The sequence below is a fragment of the Ailuropoda melanoleuca genome, chromosome 8 (assembly GCF_002007445.2).
Source record: "Ailuropoda melanoleuca isolate Jingjing chromosome 8, ASM200744v2, whole genome shotgun sequence".
NCBI classification, from domain to species: domain Eukaryota; kingdom Metazoa; phylum Chordata; class Mammalia; order Carnivora; family Ursidae; genus Ailuropoda; species Ailuropoda melanoleuca.
In genome coordinates, this window is record NC_048225.1 from 82,233,027 (window position 1) to 82,260,363 (window position 27,337).

General features: G+C 45.6%; 1 protein-coding gene across 6 annotated transcripts in view; it reads left to right on the forward strand.

The window, feature by feature from the left end:
• Positions 1-23,928, forward strand: part of FAM20B (FAM20B glycosaminoglycan xylosylkinase) — a 41,309-nt gene extending 17,381 nt beyond the window's left edge. For 5 of the 6 annotated variants that reach the window (XM_034666779.1, XM_019796361.2, XM_002916187.4 and 2 more), the window contains exons 3-8: positions 1,326-1,412; positions 4,635-4,744; positions 14,894-15,065; positions 15,395-15,586; positions 17,303-17,362; positions 19,872-23,928. In XM_034666779.1, coding sequence (XP_034522670.1) covers positions 1,326-1,412; positions 4,635-4,744; positions 14,894-15,065; positions 15,395-15,586; positions 17,303-17,362; positions 19,872-20,103 — 853 coding nt within the window. In that variant the 3' untranslated portion in view covers positions 20,104-23,928. The remainder of the gene's footprint in view (positions 1-1,325; positions 1,413-4,634; positions 4,745-14,893; positions 15,066-15,394; positions 15,587-17,302; positions 17,363-19,871) is intronic. The other variant, XR_004627263.1, reaches the window with a different exon arrangement.
• Positions 23,929-27,337: the final 3,409 nt, after the last annotated feature.

Below are 27,337 nucleotides of genomic sequence, written 5' to 3' on the forward strand. Positions count from 1 at the left end.
CTCGAATAGTGTCTGCTTTTGCTGCAGTTCTATTTAAAAATTGAGACTTTATTGGGGAGGCAGCCAGTGGAATCCTAGGTAGCCTGAATAATGCTTTGACACGAGAAACAAGAAAGGACGTTTGAGCATACTGACCATGCTAAGAAGAAACTGGCCTCCGACCAGGGAGTGACACAGGCTGTCTTCTGACAGATGTGTTCTGTCACTTTGCCTTGAAAATGCGTTTTGTGGGCATAGTTTGTTTCACTTTAGATTCCAAGGTCATTTACGTTGAAGCTCATGGCCTTTGATAGCACCGTCTCCCACTTCCCAATACAGGTGTCCCCAGCGGAGCAGCTCCTCTTCCCTCCGGTTTCCCTTCATTTCTATTTTACGCTTGCCTGTAAAGCCTAATAGGTCTTCTGATTCGGGGAAATGCAGGCGAACAGTAGAGGTCGTAGGCAATTTAGTGTCTCTTTCTTCCCAGTTAACCGTTCAGCGTTATCTTTCTTTATGATTGGTAGAAAGAAATATGCCAGTTTTTATTATCTTTTGTTTATTCCACGCATGTGATGGAAAATCAGCAGGGTGGAGTTTGAGATGAAAGAGATCCTAGCAGTTGCCTCCTAGTCCAGCCCCTAGGATGTTATAGATGAAGCATCTAAGACCCAGAGAAGCTTTTGCTCAAAGTTACCCAGACAGGTAATGACAGAACCATATACCTAGCTCCCATGCCAGTCCAGCATTCCTGCCACTGCATCATCATAAACGTAAACAGAGAAAGAGAATGGTTATTCAAACAGCTTTTTTCAAATGTGCCTTTGCCTACTCATTAAACGAGCACTGAGGCCTACCAAGACCGTTTTTTTCCAAGAAATTTAAACTTCTCTTATAAGCCTGGCCACAGCCATTCTGGTAACACAAACATTTTAATTGTTTGTTTCCCTTCATTTCTTCAGTTCAGTCTAATAAAAATTTTAGCAAACATTTATTAAGCATCAACCAGAGGCATAACATCATGGTAGAGATACAGATTGTCCTTGCCTTCCAGAAAATAACCTTCGGGTTTTACTTAAACTACTTGGAAAGTCTTTTAGAGTGGTAGAAATAACATCTTGCATGTTTTATTCATAGAGTGATTGCTGAGGCACATAGAGAAATCTAGTTTACTTCTCCACTCTTCTTCAGCCCCTCTACCAGTGGTTCTTCCCAGTCCACAGCTGTGCTCAGGTTTGACAGGGAAGGCGTCGCAGGGCAGAGTCGGGCTTACTAACGTTGTGTTGTGCTGTGCCGTGTGGTGCCGATGTAATTCACGTCTACATCTGTGCTTCCCATTCACTCTGCAGGTATAACCGAGACTATGTGGTAGAAGGGGAGCCATATGCTGGTTATGATAGACACAATGCAGAGGTAGCAGCCTTTCATTTGGACAGGTATGTGTCGTCACGGAGGGTTACCTTTGCTTTGTTTCCTTTTAAAAACCTCCTGGAGAGGACTTGTGGACTCCTTCTAAAGGGAGCAACACTAGTAACTTTGACTTGGTACCTACTCGAGATAGCTGATTGGCGGATTCCATTAAATTTGCATGAGTCCTTTGTAATCTGGATGGTTCTTAGAGTACCAGAGTAAATCTCTTCACTCTACACGTTTAAGATCATTTCATTCTGGTATGCCCCCTGCCACCATGAGTAAAGATATTCTTGGTAAATAAAATGGCAGGATGAAAACCAGAATTGGAACTCAAGTCCCTAAATTGAATTGATCGTTAATTGGGCCTGACAGTACTGTTTTTTTTGTTTGTTTTGCTCTATTTTTGTTGTAAGTAAGTAATATTCACTTATCCCCACATGATAGAAGCATACAGCATGACATATACTATGAATTTTATTGTCCTTCATACAAAATATGCTTGGCTTCAGTAACCAGAATAATTCCAAAAGAAGAATGGATATAAATTTGAAATGTGTAAGCTAACTAGGAAAATTAATATTTTTTCAGCACAGGGCTCGCCGGGAGCCTGGTAGCTGGAGTGTCTGGGAGCTCACTTGCTCTTCCAAGCAGCTCCTTCATCAGGGCGTATTGACAGACTTTAAAAGAAATATTCACAGTATTTGTTAAATGAATATATAAAGGAAACCAGAAGAAAATAAAGGTGACTTTTGTCTTTTTCTGGATTAGGAAGGATTTTCTAGGCATAAAAGCAATAATTGAAAAATTGCAAAGGAAAAGCTATTCAGTAGACTCAGCTAAATACAATTAACTCCTACGTCAGGAAACATCAAATTTAAAAGCAAACTAGGAGAAAATACTTGAATCTAATATAATCCAGGCATTAACCACCTTAATGTATAAATGTTTATTCAAATCTGTATATATGCTAGACTTTAATAGAAAATGATCTAAGGACACAGTTGACTGAGTAGAAATGATCAGTTGCTAATAAATATGGCAGGGGCTTCATCCTCACCAGTAACAACAACAACAAATCCAGTTGAAACAATGAGATATTATTTTCTTCTGCTGAAAATGGCCAGGATTAAAAAAAAAGAGAGAGAGAGAGATAGTATTTTATTGGCAGGAATGCATTGAGATTCCGATGCAGCTTGTGGCATTGTTAATCGGTTCAATTTTTCTTTTTAAGAATTCTGGCATCATGTATCGGAAACCTGAATGCTCCTATCCTTTGGATGAGTAACTTCCTCATATCTAATATCTAAAATATCTAAGATATTTCTAGGAAGATACTTCTAGGAAGTACCCTGGAGAAATAATGAAATGCAAAGTTACATATATCCGGGATCTTTGCTGTAGCATTTTCAGTAGTGAAAAAATAGTAGCAGTCTAAATATCCAATTGATAATGGAAAAGGTTAAATAAACGTTTGTTCACAATACCATGAATTTTCACTGCCTCTTTTAAGACCTAGGGGCAGAGAATTGGGTGAGTCCTGCTCCTCACTTAAAAGCGTGCTAGAATCAGTCTTTCCAAGAGCTCATTGGTTTCCCTGTTTTCTTCATTCCCAAACCCTGTTTCCCAATTGACGGCCACCGGCAGTGCATGAAGGTCATTTTCCCGTCTATACCAATAGTTCATATTACCCACACACGAGTTTGAGTTAATCTGTGTAAAATGGTAACTTATTTTTATTGCTGTTTGTTTTTCCCCAGTTATTATTAGCAAAATTTAACATCTCCTTATCTTTTCACAACACAACAGCTGTTCGTTAACTTAAAGTGAAGTAGTCTGTGTACAGAAATCACTCCCATTGATGTTAATTAAATATACTAATGTTTCAGTTCATGACTTGTGCTCTGGGGGGTCTTGTGTTTCAGAGTCCTTCCCTACCTCAAAGTCTGAAAGTTCTTCTCTAGCCAGGCCCCCTACCCGCTTTGTTAACTGCCACCCAGCCAAGCTCAAGTGCCGCCGTTACGTGGCCCCTCAGCCTACACAGGCTGCTGGTCTTTGGCCTGGCGGTGGTCAGTGAGGAGAAAAAGGATTTGCCAGCTCTCTTTGCCGTCCACAGCCCTGATCCTTTTCTGCTGTGGGTTGCTGTTTCTCCATTACATTGGGACTTAACCACCTTCTCTGGCCTCGGGAGATTCTCTCGATTTTTATGTTATTTTGACCCATCTGTTGATCTACTTGCTTTTGTGGCTTTTCGAAGACTGAGTTTAAGATAGTCAGCCCTGAACAATGGATTATTTCTTTATGCAGCTGTTTTGAAAGGTTTTATCATGACATGAAAAAAAGGTCATAATATAATGATGAGTGAAAAGCAGGATACAAAACTACATATAGAATGATCTCAGTTGTGTGCTGTGTTTATATATATGTGTGTTTATATATATATGTAAAGGAAAAAATGCTCATATGACAAAATGTCAGTACTTATTTCTGGGCGGTGGAATTATGGACGATCTTAATTTTCTTCATCATAACTTTTGTTTGTTCCAAATCCTGCCGCTCCAGTTTTTCTTCAGTGAGTGTGTATTTTTTAGCCAGGAAATTTCATTTGTTAAAAAATTATTTTGCTCAACCGTAAGGTTGTACTTTTAGACCATTACAGAGAAGTATCTTCAAATATATCTGTATATAGTTGTCCTGTGGGTTTATCCTTTTAGATTAATCTATATGGTTTTCTGCCAATGTGCTGTTTTATCCAAAGCTTTGAACCCATATATGGGCTTAAGCCCATTTTTTTAATGCTTTGTTAAAATTTATTTAAAAGTTTTCCTATGAAAAATTTCTAACAAATTAGAATGGTTTATCTACCCGTATACCCATTCCCCAGATTCAGCAGTTGCTCACATTTTGCTAGATTTGCCTTATCCTTTTTGCAGAAGCTCATATTAAAATAAATTACATACATCTTGATACTAAACTCTTAAGTATAGGTACCTTTAAAATATATTTACCTGCAGGGGTGCTGGGCTGGCTCAGTCAGTAGAGCATGAGAGTCTTGATCTCGGGGTTGTGAGTTCAAGCCCCACGTTGGGTGTAGAGATTACTTAAAAAAAAAATAAAATCTTTAAAGTATGTATAAATATAAATGTACGTAAATATACTTACCAGTCAGCAATATCTTTTCCAAGACTACTTCATAAAATACACCCCCCAAAGATTTTTCTCTTCTGTTCTTCAACCTCCCAAACCAGGATTCTGGGTTTCCGCCGAGCCCCCTTGGTGGTTGGCAGATTTGTTAATCTACGGACAGAGATCAAGCCCGTTGCCACGGAGCAGCTCTTGAGCACCTTCCTAACCGTAGGTAAGATTATAGAGGACGTTGAAATAGGGGAATAGTTAATAAGTTAAGCGGGACATCATCGAGCAAGCTGGTTTGTGACTTCTAAGAATTGAAGAACTCAAGGGAATACAAAAGCAAATCGGGCCACTTGTTTTCAAGCTGCTGGGGGGAAATGGATCTAATGGTAGGTGGCCAGAAAGTGAAAGTTTTCCCCAACATGTACTTGGTTGTGTCTGTGAAGTTAGGAAGTGAGGTCATTTACTGATAGTGTAAGTAGGTAACAACTTCATTTCCTTCTGCCTGATCTCTTTTTTTTAAGGTTTTCTTTATTTATTTAAGCAAGAGAGCAAGCATGAGCAGGGGGGAGGGGCAGAAGGAGGCTTCCAGCTGAGCAGGACTCGATCCCAGAACCCTGGGATCATGACCTGAGCCGAAGGCAGCTGCTTAACCGACTGAGCCACCCAGGTGCCCTTCCTTCTGCCTGATCTTAAAGTAAATCTCAAACTCAGATTTTGGCCTGAATCCGTTACTGTATGTATATCATTGACTTGGTGGTTTTTTCGTATACGTGTAATTTCTTGGGAACTATCTCCTTAGAATTGAGGGAACTGTAAGGTAGTGCTGCAAGAGCGTCAGAAATGCCCTTGCGGGGTTGGGTTTGGGCCTGGAAGATCACCACTGCCTTTTGCTACCCTGCAAGGGTCAGTCTGTAACCCACTGTGCATTGACCTGACTCTGATCCCTCTGGCCTCTGTGCTCTGTTCTCTCACTCTGAGGTAAGGCATCTGAGCTAAACTTCTTACTCCTCTTCTCCTCGTGGGCACAGTGAGAATGGAAAGAAGCCAGAGGTGCTGTGGTCTCTTTGTCTCAACCTCATTGTGGTGACATTCTCAATGACAGTGCTCTGCATTATGATATGACTGTGGAAACAGACATTGCCAGATGAATTTCACATTGCTTTGCTAGAATGAATGGATTCATATTTGAAATGAGGTGAAATTGAATATTTAAAGGACTTGTGACAGAGTCATCTTTCAGAATTTAAACCTGCAAGGCTAAGGCTCTTCTTACAAATGACCCAAAGCGGACGGTGTCACTGATTTGTTTCGTATGTTTTCTAATCACTTCTGCTTGTCCGGCTGTATGCTCAGGCAGACATGAATTCCTGATGGATGAGAGGAGGTCAGGAAGAATAGGCCAGAGTCCCCACTCTCTGGAGACTCACAGAAGGTTAACTCTCATACGTGATGCCAGGTGTGGGGGGTGGAGAGGGCAGGGAAAGGTTTGTAGAGGAGACTGTTAGCAACTAGACTGAGTATTGAAGAATCAGTAAGAGCTACTCAGGCAGCAAAGAGGAAAGGGCGTGAGGCGATATAATAGGACGTCATAACAGGAACGAGGGCCTAAAGACTTGGAAGTACACAGGATTGGTACAGTTGGGGAATGAGCTTCTGGATACAGCCTGCAGCACAGGGCAATGTCTTAGTGGGGGCTGACGTCACAAGACATCATGGACGAAATGGCTTAAAAGGTGGAGACTTATTCCTCACAGTGCTGGAGGCGGGAATTCCGAGATCAGGGTGGTGGTGAGGACCCTCCTGCTGGTTTACAGTCGCTGCTGTCTTGCTGTGTCCTCACACGGCAGAGAGAGAATGAGAGGAATCGTCGTTCCTGTCTCTTCTTAGAAGGGCACTAATCCCATCCTGAGGGCTTCTCCCAAAAGTCCCACCTCCAGATACCACCACACTGGGATTAGGGGTTCAACATCTGAATTTGGGGGCACACAAACATTCAGGCAGATAGAGGGATTGCACTGGAGATAGGTTTTAAATAATGAGCTGACCTTAGCACAGTTTTTCAAAATATGTTACTAGATAACTTGATATAATAACAAACTTCTGCGTAACCCTTGCAACTTGACAAGGCACTTTCACACAATTACCTTACTTTGATCCTCTTGACAAAAGAGGTCTGTAAGTAAGGGAGATTTACCCACATTTTATTCTAAGAAAGAGGCTCAGAAGAGTTGGAGGACTGTCCTGAGTCACATAGCTACTAACTCTTAGCCAGGATTCAGACCTGGACTTTCAGACTCTCACATATTTCATCTGCTTATATTCTTGTATATTCTTCCAACAAAATTCTTCTAACAAAATTTCATTCCACATCTGTGTGGTAGGCTCTGAACTAGGTGCTGAATATCCAGAAATAACGACATCTCCCTGCCTCCGAGGAGCTTCATCTGATGGGGAAGCCAGACATGTCCAGAGGGCCTGTGACGGCATGGTTGGGACGGGGAGACGTGTGGGTCAGGGTGATGGTTCCTTAGTGAAGGTGGTATTTCATCCAGGGTTAAAGGGAGAATAGCTATCCCCCAGGGAGGTACAGTGGGAAAGAACATCCTAGGTGTCTAGACTCTTAACCTTTTTTGTACTGTTGACTCCTGGCATGCTAGAGAAGCTTGAGGATCTCTCCTCACAGTAGTGTTTTTAAATACATACATTCGAATACATAGACTTACAAATGAACCCAATAATATTGAAATCTAGTTTTGTTATCAGAAATTCAAAGGTTGCAATATACTAGCATGTGCTCTGTTATTATTTAACACATTAAATAACAGATCTAGCAGTGATCCAGTAACTGTCATAATCTCAGACTGAGTATTAGTGATACTTTGCAATGTCTGCAACAATGCTAATACCATGTGAAAAGTCTGTGGTTTCTTCTGGTGGAAAGTCACAGGTAATGCTAATACCACCATGGTTTGCTTCCTACTATCGTAATTGAAGGAATGCTGTTTCAGAGAGAAGTTAATGAAAATAAAGGGGCGCCTGGGTGGCTCAGTCAGTTAAGCATCCCACTCTTGGTTTCAGCTCAGGTCGTGATCTCAGGGTCGTGGGATCAAGTCCCGTGTTGGGCTCCACACTCATCACAGAGTCTGCTTAAGACTCTCTCTTCCTCTCGTTCTGCCCCTCTCCTAACTCGCACGCTCGTGGGCTCTCTCTCTCAAATAAATAAATCTTAAAAAAAAAAAAAAAAAGAAAAAAGTTAATGAAAATAAGAATGTAATTTTGTTCCCATCCAGTGCACAGTTTCCCTGATATAGCCCTGCTTCAGGCGAGGGCAGCACGTAGACAAGGGTGCTGAAAAGCACGAGAAGCCTGTGGCAAGCTCAGGGGACTGTGTAGCTGAGTCGAAGTGAAGGGAGGTGGTCAGGACGGTGTCACTGATGGGCCTCGTACTGCACCGGGAGACTCTTTCCTTAGACAGAAAAAAAGAGGAGCTGGAGCACGGGAAAATCAGATTGGAATTCTGGAAAACCGGCCGCAGCAGCATCGTGGAGGCTGCCCTGGGAAGGGGGTGAGGTGAGAGCTGGGAGCACATGGCAGCCGCTGTGCTCACCGCCTGCGCAGGGCGAGTCACAGCTTGAGCAAGGACAGCAGATCAGAAGTGGTAAGAGACACTCAGCAGATAGAATGGAGCGAACTGGTGAACATTTGGGCTGAGAGGGACAACAGAGAGAAGGAAGAAATTAAGAATGACTCCCCAGTCCTGGCTTGATGACTCAGTGTGTAACAAAGCTGTTCGCGCTCTTAGGCGTGTATGAAGACGAGAAAGATCACGAATCACGTTTGGACATTTTGTTTCCTTGTGTGAAATAACAAGAAATATCTATGTTGGTCTCTGCCACCCCCGGTGCCTGACACAGCTCGTAAAACCCTGGTAAATTCCTAAGCCATAAGAGCACAAAGAGTGGTATCTCCTGTTCTAATGATGTGACTCCAGGTGGGCCGGTCACCAGGAAGACAAGCCATAGTTGGAAGCTTGGAATTTTCAGCTTCCCGCCGCCCATTCTCCAGAGAGGGGAGAGGGATTGAGAATAGAGTTAATAATAGATCATGCCTATGTGAGAAAGCCTCCACGTAAACCCCAATAGTATGGGGTTTGAGAGTTTCCAGGCTGGTGAACCAGGATGCTTCCATGTGCCACTGGCCAGGCCCCAAGCTCCATGAGGACAGAAGCTCCTTGGTCTGGGACCTTGCCCTGTGTATCTCTTCATCGGGCTTTCGAGACGTATCCTTTGTAATAAACCAGTAATCTAGTGAGTAAACTGGTTTCCTGAGTCCTGTGAGCCTCCCCAGNTATCCTGTGAGCCTCCCCAGCCATTTTTTTTACCGAGGTATGATTGATGTACAACATTAGTTGTATGCATCGTAATGACTTGGAATTTTATGTATTGTGAAATGATCACCACAATGTCTGGTTAACGTCCATCAGTATACATAGTTACGGAATCTTTCCCTTGTGATGAGAACTCAAGATCTATTCACTTAGCAGCTTTCATTGTAGTATTATTAACTACAGGCGGCCATGCTATACTTTACATCTCCGGACATATTTATCTTAGTACTGCAAGTTTGTGCCTTTGACCCCTTCATCCATCTTGCCCACCTCTGGCAGCTACCAGTCTGTTTTCTGTATCTACAAACTTGGTTTTGGATTTTGTTTTGTTTTGTTTTTTGATTCTGCATGTAAGTGAGAACATATGGTATTCGTCTTTCTCTATCTGACTTGTTTCATTTAGCATAGCGCCCTCAGCGTCCATCCATGTTGTTGCAAATGGCAAGATTTCAGTCTTCCTTGTGGTGGAGTAATATTCCGTTGGGCATCTGTAGCCATCTTCTTCCCTCACGCATCGGCGGACACTTAGGTTGTTTCATGTCTTGGCGATTGTAAGTAATGCTGTGGTGAACGTGGAGGTGCAGGGATCTTTTAAAGTTAGTGTTTTCTTTCTTTTTTTTTCTTCAGATACTCAAAAGTAGAATNTTTTTTCAGATACTCAAAAGTTGAATTGCTGGATCATGTGGTAGTTCCACTTTTTAGCTTTTTGAGGAACCTCCGTCGTGTTGACCCTCAGTGGCTGCGCCGCTCACATTNCTTCAGATACTCAAAAGTAGAATTGCTGGATCATATGGTAGTTCCACTTTTTAGCTTTTTGAGGAACCTCCGTCGTGTTGACCCTCAGTGGCTGCGCCGCTCACATTCCCACCAGTGGTACACAGGCTTCCCTTTTCTCCACCTGCTCACCAACAGTTTTTATTTGTCTGTTTGATGGTGTCTCGGTGTGGTTTTGATTTGCATTTCTCTGATGACCAGTGATGGAACATCTTTCATGTACCTATTGGCTGCTTGTATGTTTTCTGGAAAGATGGTCTATTCAGATCTTCTGCTCATTTTTTAATCAGATTTTTTTTGTTATTGAGTTGTGTGAATTTATATATTTTGGGTACTAGCCCCTTTTCATTTTGTTGATGGTTTCTTTGGCTGTGCAGAAGCTTTTTAGTTTGATGTAGTCCTGCTTGTTCATTTTCACTTTTGTTGCTTTTGCTCGTGGTATCACACCCAAAAAATCCTCACCTCATCACCCAGACTGATGTCAGGGAGCTTACTGCCTGTGTGTTCTTGTGGGAGTTTTACGGTTTCAGGTCTTACATTCAGGTCTTCAGTCCATTTTGAGTTAATGTTTGTGTATGGTATGAGATAGCGGCCCAGTTTCATTCCTCTGCGTGTGGCTGTCCAGTGTTCCCAGCAGCATTTACGGAAGAGATGGTCCTTTCCCCATTGCATATTCTTCTGCCCTAGCAAATTAATCAAACCCCAGGATGGGGCTCGTGAAAGCCTCTGATTTATAAGCCAGTCAGAAGCGCAGGTGACGGAACCCAGACTTGCAGCTGGCATGTGAATTGGAGCACAGTAAAGGACTGAGCCTTTACCCTGTGGAATCTGATCCCATCTCTGGGTAAGACAGTGTCAGAATTGAGTTGAATTGTAGGATACAGAGCTGGTGTCCAAGAACGCAGTTCTGCACAGCGGAATTGGCCACAGAATCTTACCTTGACAGGAGCATCCGGAATAAATGTTGACGAGTCATTTAGGTGCTTTAGACTTGGTCTCCAGTTCAAGAGAGAAGCGTGGGCTCGAGGTTTAGATTTGGTTATTGGAGGTGGTAGTTCGTCCAAGGAGAGCACGGAGACCAAGGTGATCAGAAAGCCAGTTATAAAAGTTACAAAATCCAGGAAATAATAAAAGATTCAGAGCCTAGATAAATGGGGATATTGAAGTCTGGAAAGAGATGGGAACAAGATGATTAATAATAAATAGCTGGCATTGATTGGTCTTGGACAGTGTGTCAGGCTTTGTGCTGGGCATTACTGTGGATTATCTATCTCGTTTACTCTTCAGTGGTAGGGGACTGGTGTCCATTTTACAGAGAAAGCTTTGAGAGGTAAGCTCACATGCCCAGCGTCTTATGTCTAATGACTGTTGATGGTGCCGATTTTAACCCCAGAAACCTGACCCTACTTCCCACTCAACCAGTACACATACTCCATTCACTTATGAAGGGTCTTACCAAACTCAGGAGTTTGGATTTTGTCAGGTGGGCGGCAGGCATCCTACACCAAGCAGTATTTTGCTTTGTTTTTTTATTGTTTTTTGAATCAATAATACATTCACATAACTCAAAAATTTTAAGAAAATGTTAGAAAGATTGCAATGAAAAGTTTTCCTTTCATCCCTCCATTCGTTTTCCTTCCTCCCAGTGGTCGTCTCTTGGTAATTTCTTTATGTCCTTTTTGTACAAAATAGGAATATACATTTTTATTTAACTGCCATTCTATAAAACATATGTCACACTGTACATACTTCTGCATCTTATGCTTTTACCTAATATATCCTTTACCTAATAGATCTTGGGAATCGATTATCACATAAAGAGCTGCTTCATTCTTTTGTTGTGTTACCAGCTGCAAAGTGCTGTGTCGCATGGGTCTACCATAATTCATTTAACCAGACCTCTAGACATACAAGTTCCAGTCCTTTTTTTTATAACCAGTGTTGCCCAGAATTAACTTGTACATATGTTAATTCACACATGATCAGATATATCCAGAAGTGAAAGCAGTGGATCAAAGGGCACATGTACTCTTACATAGATGTTGAACCAGTTTACGTTCCCAGTAGTGACTTGTGAGAATGCCTCTGTTCCGCCAGCATCACCAGCAGTGTGTTTACAAACTTTGGCTTTTGTCTGTTTCACATGTAGCAGCTTTTTATTTAAGAGCCATTTGTATTTTCTTTCACCTGTCTTTGTGTATCCTTTGTTCATTTTCAGCTCTGCCCCTAGTCTTCTCAGTAGAGACAGAGCTCATACACAGGGAGGGTAGTCCTTTGTGATATAAATATTTTTTTCCAGTTCTTTAATTTCTTTTGATTTTGCTTATGGTTTGGGGGGGGGTTGGGGGTTTTTTTTGTGGTTTTTTTTTTGCCTTATAGGCATTTTTGTTTGTTTTTAATGTAATTGCTCTATCTTTTCTTAGAGATTTTCTGATTGTGAATCATAGCCTTGTTCACTTGGAGATTATGGAAGAATTTCACCTTTTTTATTTCAAGTACTTTTATAGTTTTAGTTTTCACATCTAGGTTTTTGACATAGTTTTAGAATTTATCCTAGCGTGTGGAATGAAGTATGGCTCCAGCTGGTTGGGGATTTTTTCCCACTGAAATAAATTTTCATTTCTATGTGTTTTAGTTTCTGGATTTTCTGTTCTGCTCGTATCTGGTCATGAGTTGATCTATGTTTTATACCTGGTAAGCTTAGTCCCCTCTCTTTGCTATTATTTTAAGAGATTGCTAGCAGTTCTTTCTTTTTCCTTATGACCTTAAAAATCATCTTATCCAGGGACGCCTGGGGGGCTCAGTCGGTTAAGCGTCTGCCTTCGGCTCAGATCCTGATCTCACAGTCCTGGCATCAAGCCCCAAGTCAGGCTTCCTGCTCAGCAGGGAGTCTGCTTCTCCCTTTGCCCGCCCCCCCCCCCCCCCCCCCCCCCCCCCCCCCGCCAGCTCATGCTCTTTCTCACTTGCTCTTTCTCTCAAGTAAATAAATAAAATACTAAAAAAAAAAATCCGGTTACCCTTTAAAAGATCTGTTGGTATTTCTGATGGGATCAAGTTAAATTTGTAAGTTTTTTATTTTTATAATTATAAACATTATATATATTGTTGATCAGTTCAAATATTCTTTACCTAGAAACGTTTTTAAGATAGAGTGATAGAATCAGCTTCGAGGGTGGGTGTGGAGTGTATGCTGTGCCAGGGGTTGGAAATACTAAGGCTTGAGGGCTGCTTGTCTCTTCAGGGACACATGTGCATGAGCACGTAACAGTCATTAAAGGAGTATGTGAGGGGTTTACAGGCAGGAGATCAGCGCATCTGATGGCTGTATTTAATAGGGATGGAGCACCGAGAAGGCATTACTTACCTTTTAGATCGTTTTTGTTTTTTAAACTTTTCATTTTGAGATAATTTTGGATTTGTATAAAAGTCACAGAGATGGTCCAGAGTCCCCCAGATTCGTTCATCGTTAACGCTTTCAGACCATTTGAGAATAGCGTGCGACGTGAAGACGTCAGGACTTCCTAACCACCAGGACCCTCGCCTACGCAGCCGCATCCAGCGATCACCAGCAACACGCACGCTGCTGCGGCACCAGCGTCTAACCCACAGACCCTGTTCACTTGCCACTTGTCCCTGTAATGCCCTGTCGAAGTCCAGAACTCAGTCTAGGATCACATGTGTTCGTTGTCATGTCGTCTTAGCCTCTGTCGGTCTGGAACAATTCCTCACTCTCCTTATTTTTTCATGACCTTGACATTCGGTAAGAGTGCGGGTCGGTTACTTTATAGAGTATCTCTTTATTTGAGTGTGCCTGACATCTCCTCGTGATTTAAAAATGCTGACGGGAAGCTGTTGTGCTCTTCTCGGTACATCCTGTCCGGAGGCACACGATGGAGATTGTTGCCGTGTCCCATTACTGGTGATGTTAACTTGTTTCCCGTGCTTAAGATGGTAGGTCCCTGTAAGGTTTCTCCAGTGTCCAGTTAATAAGAATTTTATTAACGAAGTACTTTGTAGTGAGATAGTCTAGAACTATGTGAATACTCCGTCTGCATCAAGCTTTTACCCACCAGTTTTAGCATTCATCGATAACTCTTGCCTGAATCAGTTACTACTGTCATGGTTGTCAAATAGTTATTTGCTAATTTTATTGTTCCTTCTAGACTTAATAGTCACCTTTCTATTAAAGGGCAGAACCCCCTATGACCCACATTTACTTAGTTGTTTGTTTATGTCACTGTGAACTCTCAGACTCTTAACTTACTCAGTTATGATTTGCTGTTATTTATTCGATGCTCATGCTGTCCCAGATTTGACAGCGGGAATGCCTGCACACTGTCTGGCAGGTCCTTTGCAATGTCCCCATCATTCTCTGAGGGCTTCCTTACCCTGGCATAGCAGTAGGGCCCAGGCTCATCTTGTGCTTTCTCTGCCCCAGCCCTAGAGTAACTCGTTTCTCCAAGGAGCCCTGGATCCTTTTAATATAGTAGTAAAATGATATTTAGAAACTAATACGTGAGTGCCGGGTGTCTATTGCCATTACTGCCTGGTTGCCATTGTTTCCAAGCTCTCTTGAGGGACGGAAGGAGGAAAGCTGTGTACACACACACACACCTGTATCTTTTTCTATATCTCTGTTCTGACCGATAGCTCCAGTCCAGTTCTAATTCAACACCACAAGATTTACTTTGGCTTTCTCCCTTTCCGTGTGTTAATCTCCCGTCTCCATCTGTGAGAAACCTTGTTCCCATTATCCTTGTTGTATTTATTTATCTGCTTGACACCCCACCCCACCCCCAAGTACCCACATTCCCGGCCCGGAGCCTGTCCCTGGATGGGTCCACCCTCCCTCCCCCGGGCACTCCGGCCAAAGTGTCGGTCCTGACAGAAGAGGAGATGGCATGATTTTCCTTTACTTAGAGTGAGTTCAGAAAAACAGCGGTGACGCCCCTTGACCCCAGGGAGGGGGACTGGGTAGCAGGGCCCCGAGGGCAAGGAGACTTTCATATACTTCCTTTCCTGCCCTTTGACGTTTTTTTTTTTCACTGTGTGCTTTTTTATGACCTGTGTAGAAAATAAATGTTTAACTATCATTCAGGATCATTGTCTTCACAGTATCTGCTCTCTCAGCTGCTCCCTTCTACATTGTTGGGGAGAATTCGGAGTCTTCCTTTCTTCCTTAAGTGTATTTGGCTCCTTTCTCTCCCATAGGAAATAACACTTGCTTCTATGGGAAGTGTTATTACTGCCGAGAAACAGAGCCAGCTTGTGCTGACGGAGACACGATGGAGGGATCTGTCACACTTTGGCTTCCAGATGTGTGGCCTCTGCAGAAACACCGACACCCGTGGGGCAGGACTTACCGCGAGGGCAAACTGGCCAGGTGAGTGCTCCCGTGAGCCACCACTTGGGGGGCAGACCTTCCAGGCAGGGACGCTCTTCTCTGTGATTTAAACAGGGCCAGCTACAGGGCACCTGGGTGGCTCCGTCTTTGAAGCATCCAACTCTTGATTTCAGCTCAGGTCGTGATCTCAGGGTCGTGAGATTGAGCCCCATGTAGGGCTCCACGGTGGGCGCAGAGTCTGCTGGAGATTCTCTCTCTCCCTCTGCCCCTGCCCCCTGCTTGCGTTCTCTCTCTCTCTCTCTCAAGACAAAACCACGCCAGGTACAGTGCTGGCACTCAGTAACCCTGGTGGTGCCCCTTGCCTCCAGGTGGGAGTACGACGAGAGCTACTGCGATGCTGTGAAGAAAACATCCCCCTATGACTCTGGCCCCCGCCTCTTGGACATCATTGACACCGCCGTCTTTGATTACCTGATTGGCAATGCTGACCGCCACCACTACGAGAGTTTTCAAGATGACGAAGGCGCTAGTATGCTCATCCTTCTCGATAATGCCAAAAGGTAGGACCACAGGGCCATCCTTGTTCTTCAGGGCTTTCTGTGTATACAAGAAGGACGTTTTCTAGAGTATCCCAGGAAATGTCCAGGACACAGTTGACAGAAGGTGTCCTTCCCATTTCTGGTCAGGGTCTTTGTTTTTGGCACCCATCCTTCCATCCTCTTCAGGGTTCACATTCCCTCTGCCCTCAGGTTTCTGAGGACTTTAAAAAATGGAGAAGTGGGATTTTTTCCGAGGAATTCAAGACTCTGATTCTCAACACCGACAGCTGGATGCCAAGATCTTTGATGTATTGCTACCTATGTCATTCTTCCTTGCCTATGATGTCTAGGATCTTGAGAAATACACATTTAATAGAACATGAAATTTAATTCCTGTTAAATTGATTCTATCCAAAGGTTCACGCAATTTAAAAAATTACTTTGTTTGATAGGATGTTTTGCTATATTTTTGGCGGCCTAGGCCCAGACTTTTTATGATCATGAGAAGAGCAGTTTCTTTTGATATATAAAAACAAGTTACTTTTATCTCGATTAAGACAGTCTTATTTATCTTGAATAAATGAATGGTCCTAAATTTTTTAGGGGTGGGCTCTTTGAAGAGCATATTATATTTTCAGTGCGCCCCCTGCCTTCTCCGTGGTGCCTGATTCAGTACTGTACTTTTAGTTACATTTAATAAGCGTTTGCTAAATAGAATACTTCCTTGGAGCCCAGAGTTGTCCAGGCTCTAGGTCACTACCACTAACGTTGGTTGCTGAGAATAACCTGAGACACGGGTCCTCAGTGAAGAACGCACGAGCGACACTTGCTGATAGTGCCCCCATGTTACCCTGAGCCCTGGTGCCTCGTGCTCCGTGAAAGGGGGTGACACCTGCAGAAAGTGGGGCCGGCAGACACAGCAGAGCAGGGAGAGGCCAGTGCTATATACGCTCCCGAAAACCTTTACCTTGACTTATAAATGTGATCTTGTGTGTGTGTGTGTTTAATGATCGTGGGCACTGCGGAAATACACGTGGAAATGGTCGTGTTTGCTGTTTATTAGCTGAGGGCTTGCGCTGTGCTCAGGGCTCCCAGACCTTCCAGCTATGAACGTGAGCTTCCAGGAGAGGAGTAGAAAGTTGAGAGTTTTTCCAGAACCAGTTCCCCTCGTGTAACTCTGAATTACTGCTAAGGTCATTTTTACAGCTGCTTGGAATCACCGTTTTCTCAGCCTCCGTGAGCCGTTTGTCCGGTTTGAATCTGGCCATATACTTGCTTGTAGGGCTAGGATGATCCTTCTCTTTTCTGATTAGTGATTTCCAGCAGAACAAGTGTAACTTGTTACAAGTGACGACCATCTGCATGTTAGTGGGACCGTGTGAATAACCTTTATTTCTCCCCTGCCACAAAAAACCCCTCCAGGTCTTCGGGTCCTCCCTTTGGTCCGTGGGCTCCACACCACGTTCTGTGGTTATGCTTCACCTGCCGTAGCCGGCAGGAGACAGGAGGCCTGTAAATGAGGGCGTTTGTTGTTTGATACCGCAGTACAGACTATTAGGAATCCTGTGTCTGATTGGTTATGGCCCGTTTATTTTTAATTTAAATGATTTGAGCCGTAGGAGCATGAAATTATCTGGGATCGCATTTGGGTCGTCTTAGAGAATTTGCTCGTGCTTTGATGCTCAGAAGGCAACCAGTGCCACTAAGTCATTCACTAAGTTTTAATTTAATTTTCAGCTTTGGAAACCCGTCGCTGGACGAGAGAAGCATTCTTGCCCCCCTCTATCAGTGTTGCATGTAAGTTCCGCACAGCAGATATATCGGCCTGTGTCGTCTTCCTTTCCCGGCTCTTGTAACAATACATCCGTTTCCTGGGCCTTAAAACTTCCTAAGACGTGAGCAAGTGCTTTTCATGCTTTTCCAGCCCAGAACCCCTGGAGCTCAAAATTCATTTCAAATTTTGTATGAAGAGAAATTTTCAGTCTGTTCAGTAATACACATTCGTATTTGTTTCCATATCAGGATATGATCCTCTCCCTGCCAGAACTCTCGTACAGTCTGTGTCCCTGTACCGCGTTTACCTTGGGGTTTGAAGTCCTCTCACTCCCTACCTCAGACAGCCTGTGGTTTGCAGATCTCAGTTTGAAATTGTGTAAGCCAAATGTAACTTTTTCAGAGCATTTAGTCCTGTATTTTTGTAAAGTCTGTATTAGAAAACAAAGAAATTAGAAATTAAGACATAAATCAAAATGAGATAAAGACCAGGCTCTAAGGAGCTCCTTTTCAGGGCATTATTGCTGGTATAAATTTGAAGGAGAGCATGAAGAATCAGCCGGCTTGCGCCTTGCTCAGCCACAGGGAAACAGCACCGCGTCCTGCCGGGTAACTGCCCGAGACACTCAGGTCACATCCAGCCGCCCTCCTGGCAGCCGGGCTGTTTCTCTTGTCTCTTTTTTTAATAGCAGCAGTACAATATTCTGCACGAAGAGTTGACCCAAGCACCCCTTAACTGTTTTCATTAATAGGCAGTAGTACAGCCAATCAAAAACCACATCTTTGAAGGAAGATGTTTTTGTAGTAATATTGTGTTATCCACCTGGTTCAGTCAGAAGCTGGAAAAGACGCAGTAGGTTAAACGGGAAAGTTGAGTATAAAGCAGCTCTGACACAAGTGTGAACTATGAAAGGAAACTTTTTAGGGCTGGGGGAGAAGACTGAAGGAAGGACAAACTTGGAAGGAAACCCTGTCCCCAAGGCTAGGGTGTGGACCTCTCTGGAGAAGGATGGTTCAGTCCATGGGACAGCAGAGACATTGGCTAGTTCGCAGGCCCTGGGCGAGCAGGAAGCAGCCCTCCGGGGTGCAAGTTGAGGCACTGACTTGCACCTGGAGTCAGGGCATCACGGAGGGAGGGACTGCTCGGGAAAAGCCACTGGGGCTGCCGGCAGGGCATGAGCGTGGGCCTGCACTCGCGGCTTGGGTTTCCGTGTCAGGAGGGCCTGCTCATGCTGGCAGTGTGGCCGGGGCTGAGCGCCGTCTGACGACCCCCTCCCCCAGCTCCTGAGCTGCTTGTGCAGCAGCCAGAAGTGTCTGCAGTATCCCTGCAGTGACGTCTGCGGAGAAAGCTCCACGGAGAGATGCTTCAAGGACTTCTCCGCATGAGAGCAGCGCATACACGTACGGGGAGTGAATCGGGGGCCGAGAGGCAGTCGAGCAGTGCCTGAGTCACCCAGGGGAGATCTGATGCTCTGGGCTCTGGTCGTGGACTTGAGAATAGCAGAGTCCCACCGCCTCTGTGCTTGTCCGCCCCTTCCGTGCTTTGTCCAAAGGTCACTCTTCCTTTTTATTTTTTTATTTTTTTTTTTAAAGAGTTTATTTATTTATTTGACAGAGATAGAGACAGCCAGTGAGAAAGGGAACACAAGCAGGGGGAGTGGGAGAGGAAGAAGCAGGCTCATAGCAGAGGAGCCTGATGTGGGGCTCGATCCCATAACGCCGGGATCACGCCCTGAGCCGAAGGCAGACGTTCAACCACTGTGCCACCCAGGCTCCCCCACTCTTCCTTTTTAAATAGTTGCAGGACCCGCCGCCTCTCGCGGAGTCAGACTTCTGTGTCTACCTCGTGATTCCCATGTTACCCACAGGAAGTGGGTAGCATCATAATATTGATGCTATAACTCAATTATAATATTAATCATAGGAATTTTTTACATTCAGAACCACAAAAAGAAGAAAATTGAAACTACCCATTAAGATATAAGGGTAACTCCTGTTAACATCATAGTGACTTCGTTGTAATCATGTGCGTATGTCTGTGTGTGTGTGTTTGTGTGTGTGTGTGTTTGTACACGCACACACATTTTCTTTCCCTACAGATTTGACTAAAACTTTTTTCCCCGGCAACTTTTTTCCCCCACCCAATATTATATCACGGGCATTTTTCAAGCCACTAAATTTTCAAAACTTTTTGACGGCTGCATGGTATCCCCTGAATGGATAAGCCATACATTTAACTGCTTCCCAGTAGTTGAACGTTCAGACTGTGTCCCATTTTTACTCTTACAAGTTTATTTACACATTGGAATGAACATGTGTGAGTCTTTGCATATACCTCTGATTATTTACTTAGAAAAAAATACCAAAATTTGGTAATGTAACTTTTTCATAATGTAGAGGTTCTTCAGAAACAGATTTTTTTTCAGCTGAAACATTTTACATAATGATTTGACTTCTGCCTGCCCAGCAGTCTTCAAACTCCTCTTGATAGTAAGAGGTTTCACGTAACCTCCCTTAAAACACTCTCTTCCAGCATTCGGGTGTCGACCTGGAACAGACTGAACTACCTGAAGAATGGCGTGCTGAAGTCTGCCTTACAGTCCGCCACGGCCCATGACCCCATCTCCCCCGTGCTGTCCGAGCCTCACCTGGACGCCGCGGAGCAGCGGCTGCTGAGCGTCCTGGCCACCGTGAAGCAGTGCACGGACCAGTTCGGGCCGGACGCCGTGCTGGTGGAAGACAGGATGCCTCTCTCCCACTTGTAATCCGCACCACAAAATAAGCAAAACTACTTTTTACAAAGCTAGAGAAACAGCACAATCACTTCCGAACGGTATGCGGTGGCTCGGCACGGCCGGCAGCAAGCTCTGGTGACAGGGGACAGGGAGGCCTTGGATTCCTTGGGCGATTTCTGTGGGAGAAACGAAAGCAAAGACTACAGGTTTCAGACCACAGGAGGGTTCCTGCGGAACCACCCGACACCCCGGCCCCCCCAGCCCCTGCGCCGGGCCTCCTGGTGGGTCAGTCCTAACTCGCGCCACAGGACAGAGAGCGGTGTCACGTTTGGGTAGCTTAAGGCTGGGTTTGGTTCTGGAGCGTGTAGCTTGAGTTCATCCTTAGAATCCTTTCTCCACCCCCATGGAGTTTCTGAAAACACTCGGCCATCTCTTGAGTCCTTTTTAACCGGGACTAGTCCAGCTGGGACTTTGCCTCCCGAGGAGTGGCAGCCAGGAGAGCCCAGCCTTCTCTGGAGCCGAAGCAGCCCGCTCTGCCGGAAGGGGTACGTGTTTGGGTGGGATTCGTGGGACAGACGAAAGCAGGGAAGGTGCTTGGGCTCTGAAGCCGTTGGCTGGTAGTGCTTTTCAGGCTCTTAGAGGAGGGAGGGAGGCGGCACCGGAACCATCCGGGGCCCGTTCTGCGGGTGTGGAAAGGCAAACAGGACTTGAACCTCAGTGAGATCTGCGTGCTCACGTTGTGTTCCAGTTAGCCCCAGACCGTCCAGGCAGGATTCTCTCATGGGGACTTTTCTTTTTCCCTTTTGCCCAAAGCCGGCAAAGCCCTTCTGAATTAACAAAGCAAACTGAGCTGATACCTTGAGTAGGAGCTAAGTTGCCTGCGATCTCTGCCATCTTGTTTTCTCATCTGAAATGAATTTCCACCTCAGCCTTCAAGGCATTTGCTCATGGAAGCTGCTCGTCCCAGGAGATTGGCAGTGGCGTCTGTGCCTTTCTCATGGGAAAAGCCAGCCCCTTGCTCGGCCGCCCGCGCGTTCTGCAGCGGGACCTGCCCTGTGATGTGGGCCCTGCTGACGACTGGGAACAACGCGCTGAAGCTCTCTGAGCCTCAAAATGAAGGAGGTGACCAGGAAGAGCCTTAAGATTCTGATTTATGTCCAGCCCTAATTTCCTCATTTAATTTCGTCGGGCGTGTGGAACCGGTGGAGGAGCGCGGGTGTCCCTATCCTGGCAGCGCTCGCAAGTGTCAGGGGCCAAAGCCTGGGCTCCGTTCGGTCGGTGTCCCAGCAGAGCCTGTCGGACCTGTGAGCCATTGCCGTCCAACACGGGGCCCGAGGACAGGCCCGGTGTGCCCGCTCCCTGGGGACCCCTCGCTCCTGCATCCTGTCTGGGCGCCGGTCCAGCCTTGCACTCCTGTCCGGTGGAGAGGCTCATGATTAAATGGGGTGGGGAGCAAATGTGATGCCAGCCATTAGAGACCAGTGTGGGGCAGCCGCCCTTTCAAAACAGGTTAGAATCTAAGTCCTCATTTTCTTGCATTGAAAGACAGCTGAGTAACCTGTAACTGTTAACAACAGCTTGAGGTCAGGGTGCTTTTGTACTGTGTATGTAGATTTTGAGACATCCACAAGAATGGGTTGAGTTATGAAAGAAGGTATTGAATCTAAGAAGGTATTAGCACAAAACACTGAAACCGTGTTAACAAAAGGAGGCCTTAGATTCCAATATTAAGGCCATGTACTGTGTGCGTCAAGTGGAATTCCCAGGTGAGCTTGACAATACCGTGAATGCTCGCCCAGAGCGTCAGGGATCTGGCTGGAGGGAGACAGCGGGCAGGAGGCGGCGCGCTCGCCTGGGTGGATGTTAGTTCAGCTACATGATGGACCGGTGTTCTTGCAGGCCTGCAGCGCCTGTGGTATGCCGCAGTGGAATGAGTAAGAATTGTTCTCGAGCTGGGAGCTTCATTCATAATATTGAAGGCAGAAGATACTGCTAAGGAAACAAGCAGGAGGGAATGTCTCATCCTTTTTTCAAAACATTGCAGAAAATATATAATTTCATTCTGTTCCCTGCTGTTTTAAAATTCATGATCTTAAGAGGTGTTCAGATCTCTTGCGGTTCAAGTCATACACTGATAGGGTGGGGTCATAGGACTCTTGGAACATAGATTTACGTTGTTTTTTTTTTTTTTTTTTAAAGATTTTTTTTTTTTGACAGTGATAGAGACAGCCAGCGAGAGAGGGAACACAAGCAGGGGGAGTGGGAGAGGAAGAAGCAGGCTCATAGCAGAGGAGCCTGATGTGAGGCTCGATCCCATAACGCCGGGATCACGCCCTGAGCCGAAGGCAGGCGCTTAACCGCTGTGCCACCCAGGCGCCCCAGATTTACGTTCTAATTGGGATTGGAGTAAGCTAAGTCTAGGCAAATCTTAGAGAAAACCAACCAAAAGCTTATAGCCCCGAAATTAACAAAAACCAAATTCTGTTTGAAAAAGAGGCTACGTTTTTTTTCTTTTTTAAAGTTTTGTCCCCATACCCTCTTTGTGGTTTCTTTAGCACTATTATACTCAGACAAGTCACTAGAAGGATTCTTGGTCAGCTCTAGGTTGGGTTTGCCTAACCAACATCTAAAGGTGGAGGTGGATACATTTAATATTATCCAGCCAGGAAAATCAGAACTGACTGCCATTTCCTTACGTCCTCCCACTTCTTAAATACATTTATTCCAGAGTTCGAGTGGGAAAATATGGTATAGAAGTTCTATTCTAAATTGTTCTTTAATATGAGGCTATATTGTGGGTTTGGGTGTAAATAATTTTCTGTGCAAAACAAATTTTAATAGACAGGATCTGTGATTTGCTCAGAGTATTGTTCGATAATGTATTAATAAGGCATTTCTCCCTATTGCACTCAGGACTAATAGAGCAAATGAAATTTAAGGAGGAAATGGAAGAATTCAGGTACACCCATGGCATATTATTTGGGGAAAGATGAATCCCATATGTGGCAATTTTTCAGTGTCACTTAACACGTTCTCCTAAAGGAATTCATCTTTTCTTTTCCTTAAAAAAAAAAAAAGAAAGAAAAGAAAAGCCTTTTGACTTTCCCTTCCCGTCCACCATATTCGTTCAGCGTCCATTCTCAGTGTCCCTGTCGTCTCATCTGACCAGTAAGTGACCACAGCTCGGTGGCAATACAACCGCATCTGTCAGGGAGTGAGCTCGAGCTTCAGGAAACATGAGTAAAGGCATATGTATGTATATAGTCGTATCTGTATCGTAGCAAGAAAAGTATTTATTTTGACACAGGGAAACACTGACTTATGTTGCTGAAGAACTTGAAGCTACTGAAAGGGTCTCTCCTCGGTCTCTGCAAGGGGCCCCGAAGTGACATAAAGACCATTCAGCCGGCGCCTGCTGGGCAGCTCTGGTGAGCCAGCCGTGGCTAGGCACACGAGGGAGCCAGACAGACCTGACTCCGTGAAGCCTGTCGTCCAGGAGAAGGCCAGTTTCTCTCCCTTCGGTGCCTCCCATCTGGGTTGGAGAGTCAGGGGCTGGGTACTCCACTGCCACAGGTTTTTAAGGAACTAAGGTGTTACTCACCAATACAAGATGTGGGGGGGGGGAGCTGGGAATAACTTACTGGGAAGCTAATTTATTTGCTTGAAAGGGAGGCATAGGAACCACTACCCTCTGTTTTGATCTGCCAAGGATTTTCTCTCGAGCTGTCGCAAGGCAGGAGGTTGGGCTTGGTAAGACACCAAACAGGACAGATGTGCACCGAAATTTCTAATGTGTTCTATGGGTTTCAATTCTGAAAAAGAAAAAAAGAAAATGAATAAAGATTTTAATAAGTATCGATGTATCATCTTTTCCTCTTACCTTTTTTTTCCTTCTTCCAAGCTATTTTCAGTATTCTCTATTCCAATTTCCTGTCTGTTTCATTAAGGGACAGAAAAAGATGACCCTTCTGCGCCCACTTAAACCTGCACAGGGACTGTTTCATGGTATCTGATGAGTAAGACCTTTGCACTTACTCACTAGCCTCCAAAAGGCCCATCCCAGGTTGTGACTCTACCAGAAGTTTCCATTGGATAATTCTTAGGTGCTTTTTGTATTCTTAGTAGTTCAGCCCATTCCTGCAGCTTCTTTGGAAGTAAAGCGTTACAAACCCTCAGGAACTTGTTGTCGGCACAGTACTTTACAGGCACGGAGGAGACAAGGGCCCTGATTATTATTCTTCGGACAGCCAGATTTTTAACTTTTGAAATAGAAATCCAGCACCATAAACCTCAACTAGACAATGAAGCCGACTTAAGATTGTACTTGGCTTGCCGCATGTTTTGCTGACGCCACCTTTCTGTCCCGTGCCCTTGGATACCGGCGGGAGGCCGCAGCCTCCTGTTTCTTCACTGACTCACCTGTGATCCTTTTTCAGGTACGACTCCGGCTTTGTTTGCTTCGCAAGCATGTCAGAAGGACTGGTATTAAAGCTTGAGAAAGGCAGCTGGGAGTAGGGAGGGTTCATGAAGTGTTGGGTCTCCGGTAGACATTTGGGTTTTGGGAATCCCCTCCAGAGAACTAACCGTCCCAGCAGAAGGGAACTGAAGCGCCAAGTGTGTCAGGAATGATGCCGATGAATGACAGTAGAAAGAGGAGCAGGAATGAATCACGGGGGGGTCAGGAGGGTGGAGGTAGGCAGAGCCTACGTGGAAGAAGGGGAGAGGGATCCAGGCCTGACGTGTACACAGCATCCTGGGCCTGTGCCCTGTTGCATCCCTTCAGGGCCGCAGGAAACACGGGAGGGTTTCCATCAGGCGCGCCCTGTCTCCTGAAAGGACGCTCTGAGTCCACTGTGTCTCGTTTCAGTTGCTTCTTAGTATAAACGTGAAACAGAGGAGCCACCAGTGTAGAGATGAGCTGTGAAACATTGATGTTATGTTTCCAGAGTTTGCTTTTTACAAGCCAAGTTTAATTGGAGATAAAGGCTTGGTTTTTACGCAAAGATTGTTTTCAGGACAGAGGGAGTTCGGCCTGCCTTCAGCCAGGTCGGGAAGATGTCTGTGGCAAAGCTTGTGTAGGTGTATAGGTGCTGTGTGCCTGTTTTCTCTTAGGCTTTGTTAAAGTGCAGGTTTTGATTGAGTAGGTGTGAGGCCTGAGATTGAATTTCTTACAAGCTCCCAGAGGATATAAACGTGGTAGCATGGAGCGGTCTTTGCTTGCTAAGGAATCATGGCGGGCTGTAGTTTTCACAAGAGCCTCTAGATGTCCCCATCGTCCATGAGGTCTCGCTCTAGATGTCGACCCAACTGCCTCCAAGACCTGAGAATGAACTGTTCGTTGAAGCCAGAGGCTTGTCTAAAAACTGGTGTTTGGATCCATTGTTTCTGTGTGGAATTGATGGGGGGGGGGTTGGACAATGTTTACCTTTACTCTTAGGAAAAGATGTCTTGAAATCAAGATGTTGGTCCAGGAACTTTCCAGCTACCTACTTTATTTACCACTAAATGCTAAATTCAAATCAGAACACTGCAGAAATTAGCAGTTAGTCCTACATAAAAGTTAAAAAGTAGGGGCGCCTGGGTGGCACAGCGGTTAAGCGTCTGCCTTCGGCTCAGGGCGTGATCCCGGCATTATGGGATCGAGCCCCACGTCAGGCTCCTCTGCTGTGGGCCTGCTTCTTCCTCTCCCACTCCCCCTGCTTGTGTTCCCTCTCTCGCTGGCTGTCTCTATCTCTGTCAAATAAATAAATAAAATCTTTAAAAAAAAAAAAAGTTAAAAAGTAGAGACAGTGTTATTTTCACAGTCCTAACACATGGGTTTTTAAAAGAAACTCTTAGTAATTTTATCACCATAAATTCACTGTAAACATCACTACTATAAATAAAATCATCCAAGCCTCCTGTGTAGACCATCCAGAAGCTCATCCAGGGTGGGGCATATATAATAATAAAAGTCAGCATGGTACTGAATGAGCTCATGAACCCTCACAGCCCCGTCAAGTGACTGTTTTATTATGCCACTTTATATGTGGGAAATCAGGCGTAGGGCAAATAATACCCAAGGCCACACATAGAAAATGGTAGGGGCTATACCGGGTTGCCATTCATGCTCGTTCACTGAATGAGTTCATGTTTTCAGTTTTCAAATAAGCACAAAGGTGTGTTTCTGGTTGACGTCGGTGCAAGTTCTCCTGAGTTTGACTGCACACGGAGCCGGGCTGGGGAACGATGCTCTGTGGGAGGCTTGGGTTCAATGTTGCCATCACTCTGAGTGGCTAAGACATGGGCTGTGCACATACACGAGCCCTTTGCAGCCTAACTGCTGTATCCTAACAGGTGCTCAGCTGACTTCCGTAGCTGTTTGAGAGGCAGGGCAGATGCGAGCTGTTGAGGAGGGAGCAGACATGGCGCTGAGTGTGAGCTGAGACACTGGGACATCGTGAGGCCTGGCCTCAGGATTCACCTGTCTGCAGAACCCAACCTCAGAGCCACGCAGCCTGTGCCATTAGTCAAGTCCGGAGATCTCCAGACAGCACTTTGTTCCAGGGACAAGAGGGCCCCTTAGGCCACTAGCTTCAGTCACTCAGGTGATTCGGGAAAATGCATTAAGCTCTTCTGAAATCTGACAAGCGTGTGGCAGGCGCATGCTGTGGAGAAGGGGTCCCAGAGGAAAGGCGCCCTCAAGTCTTGCGAGCGTCTCGATGTCACGAGCACTTGAAATTTGCAAGCGTAGCCAAGAAAGCGCACACAGTATTCGCCCAACTACTTTCAGTGACGTTGGCCTGACCGGGAGTTTCCAGAAGCCAAGTAGCTCTGGCCTGGAGCCTCGGGCTTCCACGCGCTCGGGGCGCTCCCGGCCGCAGGCACCTGCTGCTGCTGCTTGCGGCGGTTTCACTTCCCGCGGCAGAGCAGCCGGGCCGGTGTGCCTCCCCGCCCCCCAGTGCCTCTCTCCACCCAGCTGACCCGGCTCGGGCTCCCGGGGACACGCGGCGAGCCGGCCCGGGGCTGAGCTGCCGCCAGGGCAGAAACGGGCGTCCTTCCTGGTTGGCCTCGGACGGGCGCCGGGGCTGCCGAAGGGACTCGCCGGGTGGCTGACGGTGACCTTTCCGAGGCCTGACTGCCCCTCCTTGGCGACCGCAAGGTCCCCAGAACTGCGCGCGGCCGGAAGCGAGCCCCGGCGGTGGGCGGTGCCTGCGGGCGGCCTCGGGGTGCGCTCGGGCCGCGGGCCTGGGCCTCGGTTCCCGCGGCGCCGCCCATCCCCCGG